The 22,161-nt window shown below is 35.5% G+C and overlaps 1 protein-coding gene across 1 annotated transcript in view; it reads right to left on the reverse strand.

Annotated features, from left to right (window-relative positions):
* Positions 1–22,161, reverse strand: part of TNKS (tankyrase) — a 213,716-nt gene that overhangs the window by 78,096 nt on the left and 113,459 nt on the right. Inside the window, exons 4-5 of the mRNA XM_038560211.1 lie at positions 21,255–21,291; positions 20,428–20,503 (exon numbers count right to left, since the gene is read on the reverse strand). Coding sequence (XP_038416139.1) covers positions 20,428–20,503; positions 21,255–21,291 — 113 coding nt within the window. The remainder of the gene's footprint in view (positions 1–20,427; positions 20,504–21,254; positions 21,292–22,161) is intronic.

Below are 22,161 nucleotides of genomic sequence, written 5' to 3' on the forward strand. Positions count from 1 at the left end.
TCTAAGTTTAGGAAATATTTTTGAGCAGTATACAGTTAATAATGAGGAGACCATGTAGATCAGAAGAGCATACCAAAGAGGAAGTCAGGAAACTTGATTATATTCCTGGATCTTATGAAACTGTTTAAGTCATATTACCTATACATCTCAGCCTCTTCATGTGTAAAATAGCATCCATCCTAGCTATCTAAAAAAATGTGCTATGAGAAGTTTTCTTCCAGATATAAACACTTCTCAAATGTAAAATACCATATAAAAATAGATGATTAAAATTTCTGTATCATTAAACAACTTGCCCATCCAAATTTCTGCTTTCAGACACATGTCGAATGTTACTGCAAATAATACTGCCAGGAAATATCAAGTTATTTTCAAAGCTGTTTTTCTCCCTCCTTAATATTTTAAAGATGTTCCTTAACTATCTTCTGGTTTGTATCATTTCAGACTAGAAATTTGCCAACATCCTTATGTTTGTTCTTTTGTACATGTGGCTTCTCTTCTGGGTACTTTAATATTTTTTCTCAATCCCTGGCTTAAATTGCTTAATTTGATTGTGAAGTACATTGGTATACCTCCTGTTGCTGCTGCTCCTTCTCTTGTGATGCTTGGGGCTTGTTGGGCTTCTTAGATTTGTGGTTCATAGTTTTCACCAAATTTGGAATATATTCTATTATTTTTTCAAATATTTTTTTCTGCCCTCTCTCCCACCATTCTCTTTAGAGATTATGGTTGCTTTCAGAGTTTGTTCTTAAGCTTTGTTAAACAGAAACAGAGCAGTCTTTAGCCTAGGACTAATTTTCCCCTTCCAGTGGGGTATCACCCTTCTGAGTACCTATGATACCTAATGAGTCAGGAAGTTTGTCCACTCTGGCTGGTAGCACCAGAAACAATCACGGATGCCATGTGACTTGACTTGCCAGGGTTGTTACCTCTAACGGTCTTTCAGTAGGTCTTTTTATCACCCTCTGTGGTTTCCTCAGACTCATGTTAATTAGTACTCAGTTGAAGACAGTCAGGGGGAGTTCCACAGATCTCTGGAGCTGTCTTCTCTGTGCAACTCTCTTTTCATGGCCCTTCAACCTGCTAACTCTTGCCACAGTCTCACTAAACTCTGAATTTCACCTTCTCCTCTCAGGGAGACCAATGGACTCCTCCTGGATTTCCTCTCTCCCATTTAAGGACTCGAAAAGCAATGCTTCCTAGGCAGTAAGCTAGCACAATCACACAACTCAGCTTATTTAATGTTTCTCTCTCAGGAATCACTACCATGTACTGTCAGATGTCCAATTTCTGAAAACCATTGTTTCATATATTTGTTTAGCTTTTAAAAAATTGTTTCAGGAGGGAAAGTAAAACTAGTTTCTGTTACTCCATCTTGACCCACCTTTAGGACTGAACTGGACTTCACACTCTAGTTGTGAAGCTTCCTCAAGAGACAATGAGTAGTTTGGATATCTGGTCAATAAGTCAGTAAGCTCTTTTATAGGACTTAGCTGACATTTAATATTACATGAAAAAAGTGACATCTTCATTACTGATGCACAAAAATATTTTCCGTTTTTCATATTAAAAATCTTTCACAAAGTCCCTAAATGGATGAATATATATACATACATTATTTATTCAGAAGGATAAAACATAAGAAAATATTTAGTTTCTGGGTTTTTAAAAATCACTGAGAATAAAAATTATTTATAATGCTTTGATAATGGTTATGTATTTACTTTCTAAGCTATTGTATTTAGATAAATTAGAAGACTCTGTAATTGACAAGGTAGGAAGTGATAGGAGGCTTGAAATAAAGCAGTTGTGAAAAAACAGGGTTGAGGAGTGAGTGCCAAAAACTGTTATAAAGCAGAACTGACAGGATCTGATAACTGACTGATGCAGGTGGTAAAGGGTATGGCAGTTCCAGTTTGGAAATGTCAGCAACAGATGTAAAGAAAGGAATGATATAGGTTGGAAAGGGGAAGGGAGGAGAGAAGAGGAAGCCAGACAGATTCTGAGGTTTGGGTTTATCAATATGGCAGTGATTATGGGACTAACTAGAATTCAGGAATAGTAAAGGCTGAACACTAATTCGGTTATCACTGGCATTCATATAAAATAATAGAGTATTAGGGTGCCTTGGTGGCACAGTCAGTTAAGTGCTTGGTTTCAGCTCATGTCATGTATCTCAGGGTCATGAGATCAAGCCCCACATTGAACTCTACACTCAGCACAGAGTCTGCTTAAGACCCTCCCCTATTCACCTTTTGCCCTCCCCCACCGCCCTGTGCTCCAAAATAAATAAAATTTTAATAAAATAAAATATTTCAGCATCTGCTATGTGGCAGCACGTTAAGTGCTAGGGGTAGCATGGTAAGCAAGAAAGGCTCAATACTTTGCCTTTATGAGTTTTCTTATTCCTCTGAAACATAAGTCCCTAAATGAAATACATATATACTCATTTTTCAGAAGGCTCATTCATTCAGAAAGATGAAGAAACCAAAGTCTCGCTTCTCAGGAATCAACTAGAGAAAAGCAGACAACTACTATTAAGCGTAACAAAGACTGTAGCAAGGGAAGTTCAGGATGTCATGAGAGGCTAGCAGCTGCATACCAAAAACACTCTGGAGGCCAGCAGAAGAGGTTATGGAAGAATCTCAGAACTGCCTCCCGAGGGTAGACTTGAGGACAAACAGCAATCACTGAGACAAAAGGTTGGTGAACTTTATTCCAGGTAGTAGGAAGAGCACATATTAATACCCACCAGACATGAAGGAAATAAAAAAAATTCAGGGGCTAAGTGTAATATGTGAGATTGAGGGAGATTCTAAGATCAAGGGGAAAACTCTGAAGAGCCTGAAACAGAAATTAAAAGATTGCAGTTTTGGAAAGACTGCTCTAGTTATTCCACAGAGAATAAACTGGGGTGGGGTATAAACCTGACAGCAGAAGACCCAAATCGAAGACTGCAGGACTAACAGAGGAGACAGGTAACAATGGTGTCAGTTGGCAAAACGGGAGCAGCGCCTAAGTAGAGGTAGCTGAGCTCTTAAGGGAGTAGATAAACTCACAGGGAAAGTAAGGACAGAATAAGCCAAAGAAGCCTTTCTAAGTAGTAGTTCGAATGTGGATGCTAATTATGCAAACTTAATAGCATCACTAGAAGGCACATACAAATCTGTAAAATGCATGCAATAAATTTGAGAAAATGGTAGAAAGCAAAAAGAAAAAGTAAAAATTAAGAACAAAGGATGATTAGAACAAGCATACACTCCTAAGAGCCCAGAGGTTTTTCCTCTAGAACAAAGGGCAGTAGGTATCATGTTTAGCATCTAAACATTCTATACCAAATACTATCTTCTGATGCAAAGCAATTAAAATCATGTGGGCTAGGACTAAATTTAATGAATGGTTAGCACACAGTGCCAACTTTACACCTCAATTACCAAATGGCAAAGTAATGATAAAAGTTAATTTTCTAAATGCTAGGATAATTAGCAGAATGTAATGTAGGTTTTGAAAAAAAATCAAGCAGACCCATTTGTAAAATATCCACACATGGTACTTGATAATTTGTGGTGTTATAAACTAGTAAACACAAGAAGCAAACATTTAAGACATCATCATACACAGGCCAGCAGTCACCACCAGTTTGCATATCTTAGATTTATTCTTAAAACGGATCTGTTGTTGGAATATTTTAAAAGTCAAGAATGAAGAGTGATAAAAAGTGTGGAACATGGGCAGCCCGGGTGGCTCAGCGATTTAGCGCCGCCTTCAGCCCAGGGCCTGATCCTGGAGACCTGGGATCGAGTCCCATGTCAGGCTCCCTGCATGGAGCCTGCTTCTTCCTCTGCCTGTGTCTCTCTGTCTCTTATGAATGAATACATAAAATCTTTTTTTTTTTTAAAGTGTGGAACTGCAAATATAAAAACTATTTTTTCCTGCTGTAAGAGAATATTACTGATATTTCATACTGTAAAATGTTTATAAAAAAGAATTCTTACTTAAAGAAATCTCATAATTCAAAGTTTCTTTTTTTTTTAAGACTTTATTTATTTATTCATGAGAGACAGAGAGAGGGAGGCAGACGGAGAACCAGGCTCCATGCAGGGAGCCCGATGCGAGACCGAACCAGGACCACCCCAGGATCACACCCTGGGCCGAAGGCAGGTACTAAACTGCAGAGCCACTCAGGGATCCCTTCAAAGTTTTCTTCTTGGAATCAGATCATAAAAAACAAACATATATATCTGTCCTTGCCTTTTATGATACAGATTTGCAGCACAGAATAAAGCATGTAAGATAGCTTTAACTTACCGTACACATACATACAGAGCAAAAATAGCATGGGACAGCCCTGTTCAAAAGCTGTGACTGCAACCTTACTGTAAGTCCAGGTGCCACAATATAAGGAAATGAATAAAGGCTTTTAAATTTGGGGTTTGTGTTCTTGCTTTGCAAATTGACAAGGTCTATGACTTTGAACTAATCTCTCAGTGTCTTGGAGCCTTGCCTTCCAGTGTCTGTAAAATGAGAACTGTGATTCTTACCATTTAAGGCTATTTTATGGATGACAGAAAACTGTATAAAGTATCTAATACAGTATCACACAGAAAAAGCTCAATAAAAGTAGTTACTACTTATTATCACCTTATTAATAAGTATCTTACATATTTAGTACTTTTTAGCAGTCATTTATCAGTTCTCCCCTTACTTTATCTATTAGTACTATTTGACATAGCTAATCACGTCCTCTTTCTTGAAATAGTTTTCTTCTTGGCACCTAGGACACGAAGGCCTATTCACTGGCTACTCCTGAGTCTTTTTTTTCTGGTTGCTCCTCATTTTCTTGACATTGGAATACTCCAGGACGGTGTCCTTAAATCTCTTTTATTATCTATACTCATTCCTTTGGTATTCTCATCCAGTCTTGTGGCTTTAAAAAACTGTGATACACTAAGAACTCCTCAATCCCACCTCCAGCTCAGTTATCCTCTTTGCTAAACTCCCGACTCTCCTAATCTAACTTTCTACTTGACATCACCACAAGGATACACGGGAGACATCTCCTGCTTATCATATCCACAAGTGAACTTCTAGTATTCCCTCCAAAACCTACAACAAAGAATTTCCTATTGCTGTCAATAGCAACTCTACCCTTTTCATTAATAAGGTCAAAAACTTTGAGTTTTTCCTGATTACCATCTTTCTCTCACACACTATGCTCACTGCGTCAGAGTATTTCTGTTGGCACTATCTCCAAAGTATCTCTGGAATCCAATCACTTCCCTGTCACTGGCCTGGTCTAAGTCTTCATCTTCTCTCAGTTGGCTGAGTTGTAACAGCCTTCTACTTGGCATTCTTGCTTCCAGCATAATCCCCTCAGAGTCCATCCAACACAGAAGCAGAATGATTCTGTTAATATATACCAGTTAGATATACCAATCCTCTGTTCAGAATTTTCCAAGGGCTCTCATCTCCCTCTAAGTAAAAGCTAAGTCTGTATAATAATCTAGAAGGCCATAAAAAAATCTCTCCCAGTACTACTCTTCAACTTTCCAACCTCATCTTTTACCTTTTACTCTGCTCTCCCTGGTTCACTACACATGGCTCAAATGCCCTAATTACTAATTAGCTGAAATGACTGGGAATTAGATTGTACTTATAAATGAAATACCTTCTGAAGAAATTAAAGGTCTACCAGTAACACAATATTCTCCAACTTAAATTTAATTTCACATGTGACTTCTTAACAATCCAAACAACAATGGAAGACAAAATATTCCTGAGGGTTAAATATCAAAATAAAAGAATCTTATGGATACATAAGGCAGTTATCTGCTTTCAAAGCCCTATATATTATTATGGGCCCAGAATATAAAAATTTAATTTCTAAATCTTTTTTTTTCCATTGAGCAAAGAAATGATAACTAGGTTTTAAGATTTAAATGCATTATTATATATAGTCAATCCAAGAGGAATTTTAGCATATATATATATATATATTTTTTTTTTTTTTAAAGACTTTATTTATTCATGGAAGACACAGGGAGAGAAGCAGAGACACAGGCAGAGGGAAAAGCAGGCTCCATACAGGGAGCCCAACGTCCAGGATCCAGGGTCTCCAGGATCACACCCTGGGGCTGAAGGAGGCACTAAACCGCTGAGCCACCCAGGCTGCCTAGCATTTATATTTTAACACAAAACACACATTGCTTTTCTCACAAATGACTGCTGGGTCCAGAGGAAAGCATTCCTTGATCTGATTGTGCTGAGGAAGCTTTGGAAGTTAACCATTACCATAGAATATCCCAATCTTTTTAACACTGTTCTTCTAAAAAGCATAAAATATAAAAATTCTTAATTTCTTAAGACTGTTATTGTATTGTAATAATGCACACTCTTTGGCACATTCCTTAGATAAGATTTTAAAATGAGATCCCAAAATTCCAATACTCCAAAAAATTATCTCTTCTCCTCTTGTTCTGTCTTTGGACAGTTTGTTTTTGAAAATAAAATATAAAAAAGATTGCCAAAGATTGGTCCTAAAACTATTTGCCACAATCTTTAACACTTGTCACAAAATAACATACAGTAATTATTTGTCTCCTCTCATCTACCCTGAGCTCAGAACAGAAAATATATCTCAGTTTCAGGTTTGAAGGCTTAACAGAGTATCTTATACTTAGCAGGGTATTAAAAAAAAAATAAAGTTATTGTCAGCTTTTGATTTACATTACGAAGAGGCAACAGAGGACACGAAAAACCCAGCTTGGTGAATTTGAATTTAAATTTGTGTGAAAAATATACACCTACATTTCAACACAGGCCTGGGTGATGTTTGATGCATTCCTTAAGAAAGAACAAAACCACAACTGTGAAGCCATGATATAAGTCATCAGAAAGCTGTCTAACCTCATGCTATAGTGTATTTTGTATTTTGGTTTTTATTAAGATAAACACCCAATGTGGCCTCGATCAAATCCTCTGGAATTTTCCACACTACAGTAACTGACTCATCCAGGTTTGCCCAAGATTTTCCTGGTCCCAAGAAACCCATTCATCCCAGGCAGGCGGGGATGCTCAGTCATCCTACTCTAGCTTAATGCTGAATGAATTTCTTGGTTCCTGGAGCTGTCCCAAGTCAGAAAATTGTGTGTGTGTCTGCATGTGCGTGCCTACGTGCAAGGGCACACAGGCATTCTGAATAAAGAAAGACTTATTCCTCTGCCAAACTAGGAAAAGAATCCTATTAAAAGTTGGCTTAAAAGATAACAAAGGATACTTCTCTTCCCATTTAACAATTCTTTTGAAAAGACTCAAGTGTAGTCTTCCTCAGTCCATACAAGCTCCACATACTATTCAAGTTCTTCCTCTGGCCTCTTGCTCTTGTTATAGTTACAGAAATGGCTTCATAAGGTAAAAATTTATGATCTTTTCAGCACTGAACACTCATGTCAGCATCACCCAGATTCAACAATCATTGATTATTAAGACTTGGTTACAATGGCATCTGCCATCACTCTTTTATCTTGTATTTTTCCCACCGGAGAATTCTGAAGCAAAATCGAGACACTGTTAACATTTCACCCTTATGTATTTCCTTTTTTTTTTTTCTTTTTAATTGTTATTTATTTATGATAGTCACACAGAGAGAGAGAGAGGCAGAGACATAGGCAGAGGGAGAAGCAGGCCCCATGCACCGGGAGCCCGACGTGGGATTCGATCCCGGGTCTCCAGGATCGCGCCCTGGGCCAAAGGCAGGCGCCAAACCGCTGCGCCACCCAGGGATCCCCCCTTACGTATTTCCATAGGTGTCTCTAAAAATTATGGGCCTTTTCTTTTAAAACCCCAAACTTACTCTAACAAAACGCTGGTAAATCCATCTAATACCCATATAAAGTACCTTTCCTAATTGTCTGAAAAACTTCGGAAAGTTGGTTCGCTGGATGAGAGGGTCAATTTTGGGGGGTCTTGTGCCATTAAGTCTCTCTACATCTACAATGGTCTTCATCTCTCCTTTTTTCTTTTTTCATGATCCTGACTTGCTGAAGAGACCTCGTTAGTTGCTCCCTTCCCTGTGTGAGGATTGCACTTGTGCCTAGCTGTATCTTCTGTGTTTCATGTAAATTGGAACTTCCTCTTTCATGTGCAACCTCTTTAGTAAGAATATTTCATAGACAATACCTCAGTATCATAACGGGGGACATATTACGTCTGGATAGCCTACTTTTCGTGATAAGATTGCACTGTGTACCATCAATTTTGCAATTACTACCTCTGTGAATCTGTGAATTCCGGATATCATCCTTGTAATTTTCTTAGCTTCCTGCCATCTTTTTATAATGTGTATATATAAACAAACAGAAGATCACTACACTGAAAAATTCCAATACTTAGTTCTGCTTTTTTATAAGAACATACATTCAGATAAGATTTCAAAAATGAGGTATCACATATCTATTTTCTCAGTTTTAACTGCTCTCAATTATCCATTAACTTTACTCACTATTCCCTCTCAAATAGAATTCCCTTTTAAATTATAAAAATAGGGGCACCTGGGTGGTTCTATGGTTAGACGTCTGCCTTTGGCTCAGGTTGTGATCCTGGGATGCTGGGATGGAGTCCTGCATGGGGCTCCCTGCATGGAGCCTGCTTCTCCCTCTGCCTATGTCTCTGCCTCACTCTCAGTGTCTCTGATGAATAAATAAATATTTTTTAAAAATTATAAAAATAATGTATTCCCTCTAAAATAATATAAAGTAAAATGTTCTACCTCTTCTTCTAGCTCAACAAACTCAAGATAACCACTGTTTTTAGATGCACAAGTACCAATTTCAGATTTTTTTCTATGACATGAACATGTTTTTCTGAGTTCTTTTTGCTGTTGTTTTGGTCACACAAATGGATCATATATTCTTCTGGAATTTGCTTTTTCGTCTTGAAGTATTATTATATATAAGTTTACCTTATTCTCTGTATGGTATTTCCACCATGTAGCTGTACCATGATTATGTACAGCTAGTTATGTTTAATCTCTGCTCTGGCTATCTTAACATAAAAATACCTCATTCAAACTTATCATTTGGTTAAGATAGATCAGTATTTCCCTTCTACAAATAAAATAGTATTACCAGACATTAATATAAAGTTCCAGGAGAATATAATAACCACATAATCAGAGCTTATTAAATTTCATTCTTGCAGAGAGATATGATAATTCTGCTTGTTAGGTATACCTAAGAAGTTCTTCGAGACACTGATACTTTAATCAGAATCAAAACAACCTGCAAGCTAGAGAAACAATATGGGCATGAGTCCATGGAAATACGTATCACTGATGCCTGACTTTTGAAGGAGATTTAAAGTAGTACCATAATGAAGATTAGACAATCTCCTTGAAGGTTCTCAATTCTTGGGCTTTTATAAAGAGAATTTAAAAGAGAAACTATCTCGGGAATGAAAACTGATGAATCCAAGTAGAAATAAAACTTTTCTAAAAAAATATTTATACTTTCTTTCAAAAACTAGGTCTCCTTTAACTTGTCTCTTCTAATGATTACACATTACTGGATCCTTCTATAGGAATGTTTTCTTTTCCAATCTTTTCCTCTGGTCCTGGGCCTCCTGATCAATGGTTCTCTAAATCACAGTACCTCGAGCAAAATATGTATAAATGGTCTCATCACAGTGGACTATATCAGTACTCTTACTTTGCAATGATAGGCATGATACCACTCCTAGAACCTAAGAGAGTTTAACATATTAATGTTTTTCAGTCACAATCTCCATAATGAGGAAAGTTGGGTGACAATAATACTGGTCTCCTCACTGAATTATTTTCTGGCGAAAATGAAATAGAAGATATGAAAACATTTTGAAAATACAGAGTAGTTTACTGAAAATAATAGCTAAAATCTACTGGGGACTTTCGAGGTACCAAGCACTATTCAAAAATGTATTATAGGTATTAACTTATATTTACTCATATTTACTTTACACACCAATTACCAGAGCTACAAACAATATTATCTCCATATAAAGGGGGAAACTGAGAAACAGAGAGATTAATATAGCAAATTAATAGCAGAGTTAAAGATCAAATCTAGGCATCTGACCTCAGAACTCCCATTCTGCCTTCCTTCTTTTCCTCTGGCTGGGTGCTCAGGTTCTGGATAGCATGTTAAAAAATGGACTAACATGACTAAGTGGCAGAAGAGTAACTCCTGGCTGGCAGGGATCACACTGGTAGTCCTGGCTACCTTAGCACTGATCCATAAGGGTACTATATGTGAAACCCTATGAATAATGAGAGTGTGACCATACCTCTGGATGAGGATCCCTGAAATGGAAGACTTCTTACCAATAGTTGTCTAGAATAGTAGGCATTAGAGGACAAAAAAGAATAACAGGAAATTGAAATAGAAATTGGATAAGATGATTCATCTGTGCAGATATGCTACATGAACAGAGGTAAATATGACTGGTATTTTCCAAATCAGAGAGCATATTCTTCCAAAGTAACACATGTCGTCATCTTTAGGAGGGAACCTAAGGCATTTGAAAATTTGTAGAATTTATGGAATATCTTTTTCTTTTTTTTTTTTAATTTTTATTTATTTATGATAGTCAGAGAGAGAGAGAGAGAGAGGCAGAGACATAGGCAGAGGGAGAAACAGGCTCCATGCACCGGGAGCCCGATGTGGGATTTGATCCCGGGTCTCCAGGATCGCGCCCTGGGCCAAAGGCAGGCGCTAAACCGCTGCGCCACCCAGGGATCCCGAATTTATGGAATATCTTATAATGATTCTGTACCTCAGCTGTCTTACACAGTAAAAATTTATTTTTAAATTGAGACTATAAAGGACTATCTTTAAGCGTACGTACTGGGAAGAGAAGGAAAGAACCACACAAGAAAGAACAGGAATCCACAGAGGAATATTTGTGAGAATAAAGTTCTGAATGCCAACTTAATTCAATTTTAACTTAACGTTCTCATCATGGAAATTCCAAGGGGATTCTTCAACAGCCAGACATTTGTTTTTCTCTTTTCCAGTCTCAGATTCAGCAGAATTGACATGTATGCATGAAAATGAGTTTCTAGCTTCCTCTCATTGGGTTTGTACAGTAGAAAAAAAAAAAAAAAGAATGCTTAGCACTCTCAGAAGGTGCAACATTAATTTTGCATTGTTTAATGAGAAACAGCTGGCAGACTCTATGGAAACCAGGTTTCATGTCTGATACTAACCTGATGCTTTATACCTGTAGAAGAAAAGTTTTCACACTATTCAAACCTCACATGAATTCCTTTTTATAATTAATATTTACAGTCTCAGGTTTTTAAATCTAAACATCAAAGATTCTAACATTCAACAGACAGTTGACTTACTCTGGAAACAGGACACAAGTTACATCGATTGGCATCTAAAGATTATGAGGGAATCATTCCATGTTAGATTATTAAATAGTCATTTTAATCATGTAAACTGGGAGAAATTCCTGTAGCTGATTTTAATGTTGTTAAGAGCTCTAGGACTTGGGAGATACGCTATCACCTCAAAGTTCGTTCAGTGATAAAGTCGTTTCTGAGCTTGCGTATGTGAATTTGACAGCTAAGAGCAGCTAAGAGCAGAGAGCTCCAGTTCTGTTCCCTGCCAATGGCCCTTTCCCCAACTCCAAGAGGTACTGAACTCTCTCTGAAACTAGATTACTTTAATGGGCATTTTTATGGTATTCACAGTAGGGTATTATCATGTTACTATCGTCACAAAAGAAAATCAATATATGAAATATTTTATATTTCGAGTTTGTCTATTTTCAAATTTCCTAATTTGACTACCCAGATATGAATTTCAATTAATTATGTATGGTATTCATAGTGTTGTATCTGAAGTTTTACTACTGACGCTATTCTTAGTAGAGAAAGACGTTTTGTTATTAGTCACTGAAAACAGTCTTTTTTGAAAAAAGAATATTATGGGGATTCTTGATGCTTTTAGGAACTTTCCTTTATAATTCTAATTTAATTGAGCAAGTAAGTAAGTGGATGAATATGAATGGGGGAAAGGGATTTAGGCTTCCGAAGCAATTATTACACAAGAAATATTTTTTAAAAAGGTAGTGATACAAAAATAACCAAGTGTTATTATAGACAGGGTGTTTTGTGTCCACACCCACCCCAGCAAACTCATATGTTGGAAGCCCTAACCCTAATGTGGTATTTGGAGACAGGACCTTCAGGAGGTAGTTAGGGTTAGATAAGGTCATGAAGTGAGTCCTCCTCATGATAAGGTTAGTGCCCTGATAGATAATAAACACCTAAGAGCTTGTGTGTTATCTCTCAGCAAAAAGGTGGCCCGACACAAGCAGGAGAGCCCCTCATGAGAAACTGACCATGCTGGAACTTTGATCTTGGACTTTCCAGCTCCAGAGCTCAGAAATAAATTTCTGTTAAGCCACTCACTCTATGGTATGGCAACCTGAAACTAAGATACTAAGTAACTGGTACAAAATGAGTTAAGAAATTAGCAGTTTATATTGGTTTTATATTATGGCCAGACCACAGTGCCTAATAATGCTCAAAGCTACAGATAATCTCGAAGTTCTTAAGTCCATAATTAACTCTTCATTTTTTGTTGCTTCTCATTAAGCCAGAAGTTTCTGAAATCAGACTTCTCTTTGTCCCTAAGCAAGCCTTTTCACCCACTAAGGTTTACCCTTAACTGATGCTAACCCAACAGTTTAAACCGAAGAGATCATATCAAATAATAATCATTATAGGGCCATTTTAAAATATCTTCATCACCTATCAATTGATACATAAAAGTATGTTAATAACACTACCCACTACCCCACTCATCCACAGAACTTGGACGTCAGCAATACCACTGCAGCTACTTTGCATTTTTCTTCCAGATTCTATGCCCTTGCCGCTCTGCCAGATGGATGTTTTTCAAGCGAATGCCACAGCTGTTATCTACTGTACCCTATAAAGTTTGGTTTACTTGTAGAGGCAGAAAGAGCACTTTAAACTTAGATTCTTACCATTTCAAAAGAAATATTTAAGTATCACTTTTGTAACTTGGCTTCTAAATAAAATTTTAGTAATGAATCATACTCACAACAAAATGACTTAGTATTCACTACTCATTTCTATCCCTCCACTGGTAACTAGTCTAATGTCGACAACTGCAGGAAATCTGCATTTTGGATATGGGTGTAGGAGAAACCAAAGTTAGGAGGAGGGTGGCTAAGCAGAACTAAAACGAACTCCTGTTTTACCACCTGCTTTTTTAAAAAAAAATTTTTTTTTTACCACCTGCTTTTTAATACAGGTCCCTTTCTACTAAAAATTCTTTCCTCAAAGAGAGAAAGAGAGCACAGTTGGCATGGGTACTAATTACCCTCACCAGTAGAAATGTCATGCTTGACAAAATAGAGACTGTTTTAGTAGAAGTGATTCCCTAATGAAAAATAAAAAAGACATTTTCAAGCTCTTATTGTTACAAAACGAATATACACAAGCATAAAGATTTTACACAATATATTCCATCATAAGTAGGCAAGAAAACTTGCTCCAGGGGATTTCTGCATTACAGTAAGACATGCACTGCTCAGCAAGATGTACTTTAAAGAAGCGATTAGATTAGATATATAATTAAATGTAAAGTACTTGAAGAGTTCCCTAATGCAGACTTAGGGCATTTTGACCTTCCTATAATCCCAAGTAACATCTGAACTATGGTCCATAAAAGTTGGAAATTAAAAAATGGTATGGCTTTTCATCTACCAAGATTTGCCAAGAACAGAAGAGGATGATAAAGGCCACTAAAGATCACAGAGAGCCAGGCATGGGCCCTCAGGTAATGCTAACACTTTCTTAAAGGGAAATAAGGCTCTGTATAAACTTTATTCCAGATTACACAATTATCTCATCTAGTATGACTCCACATATCCTTACATAATCTAATTCTGTATGACTGATAATTACTACTAACTCTAATAAGAAATAAATAACAAAATACATTACAATCTTAAAAGTTGGGAGTCGAAAGGTATTTTAGAGATTATATGGCCCAAACCCTTCATTTTATAGGCTAAAAAAACCAGAGAACTCCAGGGCGCTTGGGTTGCTCAGTCAATTGAACATTTGACTCTTGGTTTCAGCTCAGGTCATGATCTCAGTGTCATGAGATTGAGCCTTGTGTTGGGCTCCACACTCAGCACAGAGTCTGCTTGAGATTCTCTCTTTCCCTCTGCCCCATTTCCCCACCATTCGTGCTCTTTCTCTAAAATAATAATCTTTTTTAAAAAGGAGAACTCAGAGATATGACAAAACTTATCTAGTAATAATTTTAACTTAAAACTTGATCTCCTAAAAAAAACAAAAAACAAAACCAAACAAACAAAACTTGGTCTTCTAGCTTTAAACTCCTGCTTTTTCTCATAATACTATGACTTCCCTCAAAAATGCATATGAAATTAATTTTTGCATTCCAAGAGGGAAAAGAATCTTAAAATGTAAGATCTAAATTTAAAATAATTAAACTTATCTAAAGAAATAAATATATTTGGAGATTTATCTTCAAATATTCACTTAACTCTTCCTCACAGCTCTAAGAGTCATTTTCAGTAATCCACCTGAGAAAAGAAGTAATCTTTCCTGCTCAAAAGATAATAAGCATTGAGCTATTTTCTTATAGTCGGGGTATTTCAATTATCTTTACTAGATAACATAACACTACAAAACTAGTGGCTTACCTGGGTGGTTCTTCTCCTCTACACAGTATGGGCTTGGGTGCTAGGGGTGGTTGATGTCACCCTGAGGGTAAACTGGAAACTCAGTTGTAGCTTCACTGTCTGGGATGCCTGAACAAGGAGTCATTTAGAGACTTAATTGAGCTCAGGTGGGTCTCTGCCTAGAGGCCTCCACGTGGCTGATTGTGCTGCCTTATGGCATGGCAGCTGGGTTCAAAGAAAGCATTCCGAAAGCATTAGACTGGCAGCTGCCAGGCCATTTCAGGGGCTAGTCTCGGAATTGGCATAGCACCACTTGTGTTTTATTTACTTTATCAAAGCAGTCCCAGGCTTAGCTCAAAGTCAGTGTAAGAAGGAACTAGACCAAAGCATAAATAATGAGGCATGGTTTCATTTGAGAGGTCTTCAAAGTAACAATCTGCCATATAATGGATGTCTAAATCCTGGTCAAACGTGATTTTTGGTGGAGACTCACACTGAGGGAGGGAGCTGTTAACCAAGAATATTGAGAAATTCTATATTACAATACAACAAATGTATATAATCCTAATATTCAAATATAAATATAAAAGAAAGTTCACTAATCTTATATGTTCTCTGTGCTTCATTGGATGTGTTTATGGAATTCAAATGAATACTATGGCATTATTTTCAGCTAGATATTAATTTTTAATAAATATAGGCTTAAAATGGTAAATAGATCTAAAAAACACATTTCTGAATTTATAAACTGTTACTATAAACAAATTTATTTACTAAATGTGATGTTTTGGGAGGTGTGAAGACCATGCTCCAAAAGAATTAATTCAATTATATGCTTTGTAGACTATTTGGTAACATTCATTTTATCCAAATGACATCTGTGACTGAGCTTGGATAATAAAGACCATTTCCATGGTTAAGTGGGAATGTTTGAATACTCAAAACTATATGTGTGTCCATCCTAAATATGTCCAAAAGCTTCAAAAACAATTTATCAAAGGAGTAGGGGTCTAACTTTGAGGTTCTACTATGTGCTATAATGGTATACATTAATCACATTATTTCACTTCATCCTCTCAAATACCTTGTGGAATAAGTATGATTGTCTCCATTTACAAATTAATACATTGAAAACTGTAGAGCCATGGTTACACACTTAGAAAGTGGAACAGAGGAGAAAAGAACCCAATCTGTCTAATCTCAGAGTCTATATGCTTTTTCAACTAAATAATTCTTTTATGGGTTTCTTCAAGGGATGGCACTAAATTCTACCTTATTTCTGATTGATCTCTATTAAAAAATAGTTTTCAAACACTTCTGTTTCCAGAATCTTACTCATTATTAACTGTTTTATTGAAGCAAACATTTACACAGCAATCTGACATTTAAAGATATCCTTCAGTTAATGTTTCTGAGTTAAATCAGGCTTCTCTGACTGCCTATTCACCTAAATTTGTGGTTTCTTAGAGAAGAGCATCCATGTCTAAATATTAATGCTTTAAAATCAAGAAGCCAAAAAAAATCCCACTTTAAATCTACACTTGATAACTGTATCACTGCAACAGGAATCATACATTTTTTAGAGCATTAATTTCAAAGTACTGGATGTTTTAATAGTTCTATCAGTTGTTGAGCTCCTTGTGAACCATTAAACATATTTATCTCTCATGACACTTAGCACTGTGACCTACACACTGTAACTGAGTGCTGGCTGAATAAATGAGAGGAGCAGAAAGAAAACTAGAATACCAGAAATTACACGGGATACTTTATAAAAATAAATTACCAACCAAATATTCATTACTTTCATTATGGGGTGACATACAGTCATAATGATAGTAGACACAGTACACGCATCCAAAGATACATATTCCTATTTAGGAATATATACAGTAATGCCCAACTCGAACCGATTCCCTAATTATAAGGAGGGGAGAGATGTAGGACATTTATTTTGGAAGGGGATAAAGGCAGCCAAGAAAGGGAAACGACACAATAAGGGACCAAAAAGAACTCTGAAGAGGGTTGAATATTGGAATAATTTGAGATGTATTCAAATATTTTTTTATTCATTGTATAAAGGAATCTTTAAAATTAATATTGAAAAACAAGAGACCACTACCACCTTAAAGTTACATATCAAACAATTATTTGGCCGATTGCTAATAAAATATCTGATCTTAACAGAAAATACCATAAAGGGAGAATAAAGGACAACAAATCTAAGTGTGAAAACAGGAAAAAAAAGAATTCTAGAAAGGGAACAATCTGTATGAAAGATCTAGTTGCATTTCACTGCAATTCAAAAGAAGGAATCACAGAATGTTGTATCTAATCATAATGGGCAGGAGACTAAAGAATAAATTATATCTATGGTCCTATGTTTCTAAGTGGCCATCATTTAATGTGTATATAAGTATACAAAAGTGGTATTTTAGAACAAAATGTTTTAACAAAATTTTGTCTTTGCTTTGGCGGGGGGGGGGGGGGGTAAAAAACAACTGGAAATTCCTCGAGTAGCCAAGCTCCACTTTGATTTTCATGTAAAATAAAAAGCAAAAAAAAAACATAAATGATTTAAAACCTTATTAGTACTTCACTATTTTCAGAATTCTACAGGTTAGAAAAACAAATGTCTGTGGGAATAAAAGCATTAACCACTCATATATTACCTAATTAGATAATCACCAAGTCATGGTATAGAATTAAGAGACTATTTAAAAGTTACACTGTCATTGTATAATCCTACGTATTGTATTGAAAAGATTGCTGCATTTAAAACCCCCACATATTTAAAGGCAAATTCTGCACCTACGAGTTAAGGAATAAGGAACATCTCTTTTCTAAAAACATTATGAAATTGACATTTCCATGGGCTTTTGAAATTTACAAACCGGAATCACAGTAAAAAGAGAGACAGGCAAGGACTCACTTAAGCATTAATACAGTCATTTTAGAAACCCTCTAAAAATAAGTTTGATTCTGCACTGTGTTCTAAAACACAAATTTAAGAAATAAAACTTTATATACCTGACTTACTATATATGTAAAGTACCTTTATCCTCTTGTTAATATACAATCTGACTTCCTAATTCTGGATAAACACATGCAAATGGCCTGAAAAAATACTAAATACATAAGATAGAATTGTAATTTCACAGCTAGATTTGCTTACACTTTTTCTTGACACCAATAGCAAGAAAACAAAAGATACTGTCATAACTAAGGGATCTTATCCCAATCTGCATTAGCACCCAGAATTTTTACTACTTTGCGGCTTTACTGTAGCTGGCACATCTAATAAGAACTACTCTGCACCATAAAGGTAATATCTAAGTATGAACACAATTCAATTTTAATTATGAAATTTTATATGCATTTTGTATACTGATGCACAATTGTAAAAGATTTTTTATGTTATATGCATCGCACCAAAACCTAATAAATGCTTAAGTCTCATTTTCTGCCTAAGTCTCATTTTCTACCTAATTTGAGCAATTTAATAATCTAAAAAAGTATAGGAGCACATTTTGGAGAATTACTGCATTATTCATATGATATGAATCCTACAGTATAATATTAATTTATGAAACATGTTCTTAAGAATGTTCTGTACGTGAAAATATGTATTTCTCCTTCATTATATAGTAACTCAAAAATAAATTAGTAAAATAATACTAGCAATAATATAATAACAGAAAATGTAAAATCTCCTATTCACATACTTCTGAGTTAATTTACTAAATGGCAAAGAGCATGGAGGATTTTTCACTCAGAGGATAAAATTATATTTGTTAGCGAGCATATTCATATACTAAGAATCTGCTACCTGCAAGGTGCCGGGCTTGGTCCAGTACAAAATACAAAGAGCTAATGGATGAATAGAGGAAAAATCTCTGTGGTAAATGTCATAGAGTAATAGAGAGAGGGAGCCATAGGGATTTGGGTAAGGAATACATTGGTTCCAGCTAAAGGAATGAAGGAAGTATATCCTCCTCTGGGGAGAAGGAAAAATAAAGGAGTTCTCTATAGTTATGTAGGGGGTGAGGCAGGGAGAAGAGGTAATTTGTTAATTATCAGTGTTCATACTCCTTAATTATTATGATTTCCTGAGCTACAAATGAGGTTGGCAAGGTATAAGGGTGAATATGGGAGAATGAGGCTGGGATGGAAATGGACTCCTGCTACCATAATCCCACACAAATTCTGTAATATTAAAATGACAAGGAAACCTGAAGTAGGCTGTGCTCTAAACAAGCTCTATATAAAGACATAGCTACACTTACCATAGTTAAGAAGACCCTTTTCTGCACTGTGTAAAAGTCACTCTATCTACTGAGAAGATCCAAACAAAATCTGGAGCTCAAAGTAACTCAAGAACGTTAAAATCCTCAAGGCACTTCAAATTTGAAGGAAAAAAATGAGCAGTTATCATTTAAAAACATCTCCCAAAAGGCATTAATAATACTGAGTAAATCTTTAATACTGAGTAAATCTAAAGCTACTTTGTAGCTTGAAATATACATACTTTAACCTTCCATTAAAGTAGAATTCTTACCCCTAAATTATTCAGAGAAACTGAATGCTCACTAGGCCACGTGAAATAACATACGAGGCAGCTATAATAACATATAACATATATTCTGAGGGGAGGATTCAATTCTTTGCCACTATTACATGGATTTCATTGGAATGGAAAACAAAAAGCTGGAGGTACTATAAAGACATTGTATCTAAGGGGTGTACCATCCATCCTGACATTTTCCATAGCACATTTTTCACTATAAGGAATTTCAAAGAAACTAATTCTTTAAATATTAGGCACAAAATGATTTTCCTCAATATTTACAGTGTAACTTTACAAACATTTATGTTTTTAAAATACAAAATCTATCCTTAAATATTAAAATATGATGTCATTTTAAAAAGAGTTTACAGTACAGAGTGCCTTGTTTTTCATTATATATTAGGTAAATCACTGCAAAACTTTGCAGTCAATTAACAGAGGCTATGAAGGGTTACATTTCAGCCTATAATCACCAAGAATACAAAGCATAAAGTGAAGACGCCACTGTACATTTTATATATATACCTTAAATTTATAATAATTATTAATTAATACACTATTCCTCTATCTTTAGTCTATTTTTTTCAACATACCATGATAAAAACTTAGCCAATTAAAAAAAACAATAAAAAAGCAGGACTGTTACAGGTTTAAAAAATTGTTAGCATTTTCTGATCTCTAAATGGAAAAAAGTGTTGGTATCTAGCAAACAAATCTTCCTCTGCCAAACAGGAAATCAAAAATGCAAATATCCTAACAAAGACGGGCAAAAATAGGACATAAACAAATATTTCCAATTTCCATAATCATACATAGAAAATAATATATGTTGTTATAGTTTTAATTACCGATAGAGCTGCAATTTCATTTAACAAACAACTTTCAGTGTCTGACATTTAAGAGAAAATGCTTAAAATCCATGCTTCACCAGTTCTATGAATATGTCACAACTGCCAATAACAGATACAGCAGCATTTCGTTTTATGGTCAAAAGATACCAGTAAAAATAAACAGTTATATAGGACATATATGAATGTATATATACATATATATAATGCCAACTTCAAAATTTTTCAGTATAAAGCAAGAAGAAATCGTTGAAGGAGGATATAATATTTTAGGTAACTTACCTTTCGCCCATCACTTGCATGGCAATTCACATTTAGAGGAGTCAGTAAAGCCATTAGTTTTTCTTCATTACCACTCCTGTAAAAAGGTAGTAAGTCAATTCCTATAAAATTATAGAGCTTCTTATGAATATTTATGGTTATTTTTCAGAAGAGTGGAAAATAATATGGGTTTGCTTTGATGTCTTATATACGGTTCTCAATGAATCCCTTTTGGTATATAAAATTAAATTAATATATTCCTAATTAATTCCTGTTAATCTTCATACAGTGGTACATCTTGGGTAATATAGCTTTCTACATTATTGTTTTATTTATCTGCATCAAGTCACCTTCTTAATTACAAACAAACTTTATTCTGATAAGTGATCTAAAACACTGGACTTAAAAACACAAAATGATGAAAAAAGCTAATTAATTTAATTATAAATGACCAAGAACAAAAGAAAATGGATGAGAATTTTAACATTTACTTAAGCTCATTCAAGCTTTGCTAGAAAAATTTTCAGAGAAAAATGAAGAGATAGGTATTTAAATACTCCAAGAAGATTATCCGAAACGCTGGGCAACTAAGGTCTGCAGGTACCCTAAGAAATGTTTCAAATAAAATTAACCTTACAAATCTTTGCCATGTTGAAAAACTCTATCATTTAACACACCCATCATATAAAATAAAGTATACAGAGATGGAGTAAAAGGTCTTATCCGCATTAACATGTAAAATCCAAGCAAGACAATAACATGTTATAATTTTTATAGTCCTCCACCTGCCCTCCCCCTTTTTCCCCTTATATGCATTATACTCACTTAAAATGAATGGAATCACTTACCTAGCAGCTTCTAGGAGTTCGTCTTTCTTGTATTCACCTAGATGATTGCAAAATATCATGCTGTTAGCATTTGGCAGAAGACAGATTAAGAAATGCAGTAGGCAGCAAATACAGAATTAAATAGAGAAGAACAGAAAAAGAGAGTCCACACCCCGCTGGGTGATGGAGCCGTGACGTTAGCCAGCTTGTGAAGGCAGCATCACCAGTGCCTTGGAGACGGGCAGCAAATTGACGCAGCTTCTTGTCCAATCCTCAGATGAAATAGCTTTCTTCAGACAACCAATGAATGTTAAATCTCGTGTCCAGAAACACATTCCCTCTGATAACAGCATGCCAGCTGAAGACAATGTCCCCTCCCCCCTTTCCTATTCAGGCTGTCACAGTATACTTGTAAAGCATAATACATTCTGAGACAAAAGCAAAATAATGTGGCTCTTTAAAGGTACAAATTACTAGTCTTCGAAAAAACTCAGTTTTATCTGTAATGACATGGAAAGTTTTTTCAAAAAAAAATTAATTACCGTCGCTGAGCATTATAGCAGTAGGAAAAAATATATCAGCATCATGAAGCTTTTGCCTCAATAGGGTAGGTCTGTAGACTAGAAATACGTGAACTCCGTACCAAATGCTATGAACCTCTTGGAGGCAGCGCTCCAAAAACCAAAACAGTGAATACGTTCTTAAATGACAATAATATTCTAACATGCTGCAGTCTTCACACTTTGTACAAATTCAATACCAAATTTTAACAAACAAGAAACCTTAAAATTATTTTTAAAAAGGAGGCTGGGGTCACTGAGAATAGGAGATAGCCAACTATTGAGATGTGGATAATTTTTCTCCCTTCTATTTTTTAAAACATCACAGACTGAAATGAGGTATATAATTTAAAACCTTTGATTCAAAT

This window comes from Canis lupus, chromosome 16 (genome assembly GCF_011100685.1).
Source record: "Canis lupus familiaris isolate Mischka breed German Shepherd chromosome 16, alternate assembly UU_Cfam_GSD_1.0, whole genome shotgun sequence".
NCBI classification, from domain to species: domain Eukaryota; kingdom Metazoa; phylum Chordata; class Mammalia; order Carnivora; family Canidae; genus Canis; species Canis lupus.